Source organism: Bombus vosnesenskii, unplaced genomic scaffold (assembly GCF_011952255.1).
Source record: "Bombus vosnesenskii isolate JDL3184/JDL3185 unplaced genomic scaffold, Bvos_JDL3184-5_v1.1 scf7180000013403, whole genome shotgun sequence".
NCBI classification, from domain to species: Eukaryota; Metazoa; Arthropoda; class Insecta; order Hymenoptera; family Apidae; genus Bombus; species Bombus vosnesenskii.
Window position 1 is genome coordinate 18,685 of NW_022883026.1, and position 6,179 is coordinate 24,863.

Genomic DNA, 6,179 nt, shown 5'->3' on the forward strand with positions numbered 1-6,179 from the left:
GCCCGTTGAGACGGCAGTGAAGCGGCTCTGGGCCACCTGACCGCTATCCCTCTCCAACGCGTTACCCTACAAGGGTAAGAGTTTTTCACTCTTTCTCTCTCTGCCCGCTCCTTTACGAGCATAACTTGCTCGTAAAAGAAGCGGACTGCCTCGTAATTCTTCGATAGACAATGGTAATTATTCTGTTGACGAACGGTAATTAATTAATATACTCGATAGACGAACGATAATAATTATTATTACTCGATAGACGAACAGTAAATATTCTCACTCGATTAACGAACGGTAAATATTCTCACTGACTTCTCTGAGTCGCTACATTTATATCTGTCGAAGATGAAAAAACGTCGGGGTCTTTCTTTTGAAAATGTTTGGCAACATCTCCAACGTTTGTTCAACTGCCGACTTTGTTTACAATTTAAATTGTCTTAATATCGTTATAAAAACATAATTAGGTAAATATAAAGACATAGTTAGATAAGTTTTCGCAAAATATAGCTTTTAGCGGCTTTAACTGCCTTTCACTTGAAATACTGTAAACACGGTTTCGAATAAACGTTTTAAATTACCTTGATTTGAAAGAAATTATCAATTTAACTTTCGCACTATGGATCGTGCAGGTCGCGGGACGTGACAATACTATATACCGTAATACGTTAAAACGTTAAAACGTAATACTATATAATGTAATATAATATAACGTGATTCAATATAACGTCATATATTATAACGTGTTATGATATAACGTAACACTATATAACGTAATACTATATGACGTAATGTAATATAACACAATACAATATAACATTATAGTATGTAATGTAATATAATATAACGTTATACAGGGTGGTTGATAACTGGTGGTACAAGCGGAAAGGGGGTGATTCTACGCGAAAGAAGAAGTCGAAAATATAGAATAAAAAATTTTTTTTTTAATTTTTTAAAATTTATTTTTTAATTTTTCCTTCGAGACAACGATCTATAGTGAGATCCGTTATAACGAGACGTGATAAAGTGCACGCGTACCGAGCGAAAATTCAAAGTCGATTTTCTCGAAAACAAAGCCTCAAACGAAAAATTTTTATTCTATATTTTCGACTTCTGTGCCTTTGAATATTAATGTTATTTTGGATTACAATGTCTACAAACAAAAAGGCTACAAGTAGATTGTTATTGCTGTTTCTTATAGCCTTCAGCTAGAGTTAACCAAGGTTAACTTTTTTGGTAATGCCTTTGCTATAAATCTATGAACGTGCTCGCTATCATATTCTATTGTATTGTAACAATGAAAGAGTGAGGATATGAATCAGCATATGCTATACCTGTACTTATACCTATACTTATTTCAATATATGTTTCTATTACAAATTCATCCACTCGTTCCTCTATCAGTCGATCTCAACATTTTATATAACGTAATATAATATAACCTAATACAATATAACAATATAACGTTTCTAAAGGCATCCTGGTGAACTTCGTAACTTTCCATGAAATAGATACATACGTAAGCATCTTCTCTGATTTTCGATAACTTTACTATTTCAAAGAACGAAAGATGAAACGTACGCTCGATCCAAATTGAATCACACTGTTTCTTAATCTCCTATGATATTTACGTTTCGCCATTTTTTGTTATTATAAAATTTCTAAAAAATCGGACTGCAAAAAAAATATGATCATCCCTATTTAAGTAATATTTAAATAATTTAAAAGTAGTCAATTATTCGAAAAATGAAAATGGAGACAAATGAAAGGGAATTCAAAGATCATAAATAGCTTCAATTCGTTTAGCTAAGATCCTGATCATAATAATCTCCACACATCTCCATAATCTCTGTTTCCTTGTAAGCCACGCGCAAAAAACAGGTTCCTTCATTCGTTTATCGTTTCGTGTTTGCCATTCAATTTCTATCCGGTTCACCAAAAATTATCATACTCGTCACAACTTGTGTCACAGCTATGTCACAACAACGACATAGCTTTGCATCGAAAGTGATGCTACCAAAACACATAAGAAACAGCGACATCGTTAACTATTTATCGTTTCTCATACTACAGGTATCATCGATAACAAAATCGATGACGTAGACGTGAAACTCACTCGTCCTTCCCTCCCATCTATTCTTGAGTCCCCTAATTGTCTAACGAGGATCGATAGGTGAAAAAGGTGGGAGTTCGACGAAGGACAAGGCGGCACTCGAAGAATTACCGTACATACGATCAGTTCTCCTATCGCCGCGGTCACGACAAACAGTACTATCGCGAGATGCTCGTGCTAACGTTAAAATCGTCGTTCATCCTATTCGCCGTGTTCTCGGTCGAAGCTCTTTCAATTAAGAGGAAAGAACCACGCGGTCCCATCCAAGAAGCGCTGCAAAATGGTCTCGCGGCACAGTACAATCGAGAAAATTGCGTCTGGAGACGGGGAAACGATAGAGATTCTTGTCCCGACCCTGATGTTCGTGTTTTCCTTTATACGTTCCATCGACCAAGACGAGAACTCGACTCTAGAGAATCCGACTGGCTGCGACAGGATTATGATCCGACCAAAGAGAACGTTCTTTTGATACACGGATACGCAGGTGCATGAATATTTTATGTTTGCTCAAATTCATTTCATTTGACGTGTTAAACTATGGAACGACAAAAGTTGTAGTGACATTCGTTGAAGTGACTGAATTGGAATCTATCTGTTGTTTGGTGCAACTTTACATGTATCTAAATATTAGTAATTAGATATGAAAATGAGTTTATCATGGGAACTCGAAGAAGCTTCTTTTACAGCTTGAAAAGGATAAAAGAATATTTCTGATTGGATCGCTTCATGTATTTTGGTATTAGAATAAAGTTATCATGGACGTATTTGATAGTTTTTCTTAAATTTTACATAGAATAATATTTTCTTGTCCTGATTAAAATTTGCTTCTTATTATAATTTGATACAAGAATAAAGTAATACATCGGTGCTACTGAAATCGTCTCTTAACTCCTACAATAGAAAAATATCTTAATTAAATTCTACTCGTTATCTTATCTATAACCTGATATCGGTTATTTAGAAAAACCATTCAAAACCTATAAGAAAAAATAAAATTTTTTAAATTCCTTGTTTCTCTTTTCAGGCGGTGACGACACCCTTCCCATATCCGTTCTTCGCGACGCCTACCTTCGAAACGGAAGCTACAACGTGTTCCTGGTTGACTGGGGTGCTTTGTGTGCGCCACCCTGTTACCCAGCGGCTGTAGCGAACCTTCGTCCAGTAGCACGTTGCCTCGCCGGCACTTTGACCACTTTACGGAACCTAGGTTTACCTATTTCGAGAACAACCTGCGTGGGGCACTCGTTGGGCGCGCACATCTGTGGGATCATGGCGAACTTTCTGTTGTTCAGAATGCACCGAATAATCGGTCTAGACCCAGCGAGACCTCTTCTGCGTCCTGGATATGTAAATCGTCTGGATAGTGGGGACGCAGATTTTGTCCAAGTGATTCACACAAATGCGGGATATTATGGAGAGGGTGGTCGCATGGGACACGTGGATTTCTGCGTAAACGGTGGCAAAGTGCAGCCGTACTGTGAGAACAAGCCGAATTATCAACTATGCAGCCACGTCTGGGTCGTCTGTTACATGGCGCAGAGTATCGACAACGTCGGCCAGGAGTCGATGGCTGAGCCATGCTCAAGACGATGCCCTTCCGGACCAAGAATCGCTCTCAGAGCCGGTGAATATGTGGCCATGGGCCAGCATACACCGGTCGGCACTAGGGGCTCTTTTTGCTTCACCAACAAATATCCACCCTATTGTCCTAAATATAGTAACGGACGTGGCGACGAGAGATGCTGCATACCCGAGGACAAACCAGTCACGTTTTAGTGACAAGAAAATCGTTGGAACACATAGGAAGGATAGAACATACAAGACTGTACGTAAAACGCGAAATAAGTAACGTAAAATGAAACGGAATTTTATATTAAGCAAAGAATTAATGGTAGTATTGATGATCGTTAAAGAAGTAGAGTTATTGTCTAATATTTTCTTATTTGTACAGAAATTGATAAGCATACCAGTATTTTTTAGATAGTACGAAGCTGTTAACCTGTTAGACGATACAATTCACTCGAATCCTCAATCTCGTAGACAAAGTAATTTCTTTACTTAGAAATCTATTATCTTTTTACATGTCATTTTACCTCCCCTAAAAATAGATATCAAAACTAATTATTATATTGCAAAAACTAGAACCGATCTACTTAGGATTGATCCGTCTTTATTAACTTTGAATTCCATGATCATAGAAAATTCAGATTAAGAAATAATCCGATCAGTAGGTTAAAAAAAAGCTTCGCATAAAATTTTTTAATCTGTTTTTATTCAACAAACTAAACGAAAAGATAAGGAATTGCATTATAAACATCGAGTTCGGTTACAGGAAACAACATTCCACACGGCAAACCTTGCATGTAGTATTTTTAAAGAAATGGAAAGTGGTTGAACCACATATACAAGTATATGGTGTAAAAACATGTCGATTGCCTTAAATTAATTCATATCACAGGACAAGTGTAAATGGTGTCTAAATCGTACAGATACCACGTTATTTAATCGATGAAGCATACAAGTGTTTGAGGACAAGTAGCTCTTCGTACGGTATCGCGACGCGTGTAGTCTGATTCCGGAATATGATTGCGTATTCAAACGCGGTACGTACCGTCCGGAAAAATCTTGCGTCCGTGATCTACCGACCTATCAATCCCGTTAACCGCTCCACTGAACCTCTATAAATGTATTCATGACAATGTCCAGCGAACGGACAACCGTCTTTTTTTCGATCTGTCCTCGCGAAGCGCCGGTGTGCAATCGCTTGTTCCGATGATTTGCACGTTCGAGCAACGATCAGTCGTTTCACAGCGAAAAGTTACGTTCCACTTTACTTAATACTTTAAGTACAATAGTGGAAGAGATGTGGTAGTTTCTTAAAGATATTTGTAAATGTAATTAGAAAATAAATATTTCGTTATTCGAAGTTTAAGATATCTTCATTTTCTTACTACTTGGCTTTAAATCATTATTTTAAAAATTCGGATATTTGTGTTGGAATTTTGAATATAGATTTAGTTAAACTAAGGGGCCAGTTGGAAAGAATATTTATTCAAGATTTTATCATTTACATATTTCGCCTGAAATCTTCAATTAAAAAACTGAAGTGTGAAATTGAAGATTTCATTGATCAGATCAAATGGAAGAAGAGAAAAAGTATGATGTTTAAATCAAATGGATATAATATAAGAAAAGCAATAATATAGCGATATTATAACAAAGTACAACTAAATCAGCACACGTATATAATGTTTTTTCATAGAAATTCAATGTTAGAATAATTTACACTGAACGATATTGTATAATATGTAATATAACATACGTATATAAGAAGTAAATAAAAAAACAGGACCAAACATTTCCCTATTCTTCCACAAATCAGTTACCATAAGAAAACATACCTACTTGAAACTATGTAACATACTACATCGCTAGAAAATTTAAGAAATCTGCTGTTTTTGTACTTCTAAACTCTGACTTTTGGTCTTCATTCCGTCATCGCAATGGCTAAATGCTCGACATTCTCACGATTCGACCAATGCACAAGAGCCTGTTGAAGTCTTTATACAATGCACAAGTAATTTCGCTGGGAAACTCGAAAGAAAGAAAAAAAAAGGGCGCATTGAGAGGAGATGTATCGTAGTACGGAAGCTCGACAAATCCAGACATCGTCGAGTAGCCGACGAAACGGCGACTTGCTGGTACAAAAGTGTTTCGGGAGACATCGATACCAAAAGATGCAGGGATCCTTGGAAAGGCGACATGTAGGCGCGACACGATTCTCGACAATAAGAACTCGTGTCTCTACAGATACTTCCTCTTGAGAATAGCGGTTTCCCCGAGATTTGCCTAATCGGCTATCAAGATGTCTTTCTATCCAGAAACTTCCGCGTCTGGTCACATCAAAGAATATTGTCTTTTACAAGGTCATCTTGTTTTACACGAAATGTTCAATTTAATTCTATGAATTGTAAATAAGTGTTTTCTTCTTTTCTTCTGCGGATTTTCACGAAAGAGCTATAATATATTTAAAATAGAAATTTAATAAAATACGATAGAATATTTACTAATGTGATTT

At 36.6% G+C, this 6,179-nt stretch overlaps 1 protein-coding gene across 2 annotated transcripts; it reads left to right on the forward strand.

The window, feature by feature from the left end:
- Nucleotides 1-2,183: 2,183 nt before the first annotated feature.
- Nucleotides 2,184-5,009, forward strand: LOC117237886 (phospholipase A1). 2 transcript variants are annotated; one of them, XM_033502295.1, is made up of 3 exons: nt 2,184-2,585; nt 3,126-3,725; nt 3,820-5,009. In XM_033502295.1, the coding sequence occupies exons 1-3, from the start codon at nt 2,270-2,272 to the stop codon at nt 3,948-3,950; spliced, it is 1,047 nt and encodes a 348-aa protein (XP_033358186.1). In that variant the 5' UTR covers nt 2,184-2,269; the 3' UTR covers nt 3,951-5,009. The 2 variants fall into 2 exon arrangements, with proteins under 2 accessions (XP_033358186.1, XP_033358185.1); XM_033502294.1 differs by having other exon boundaries at nt 3,126-3,943.
- Nucleotides 5,010-6,179: the final 1,170 nt, after the last annotated feature.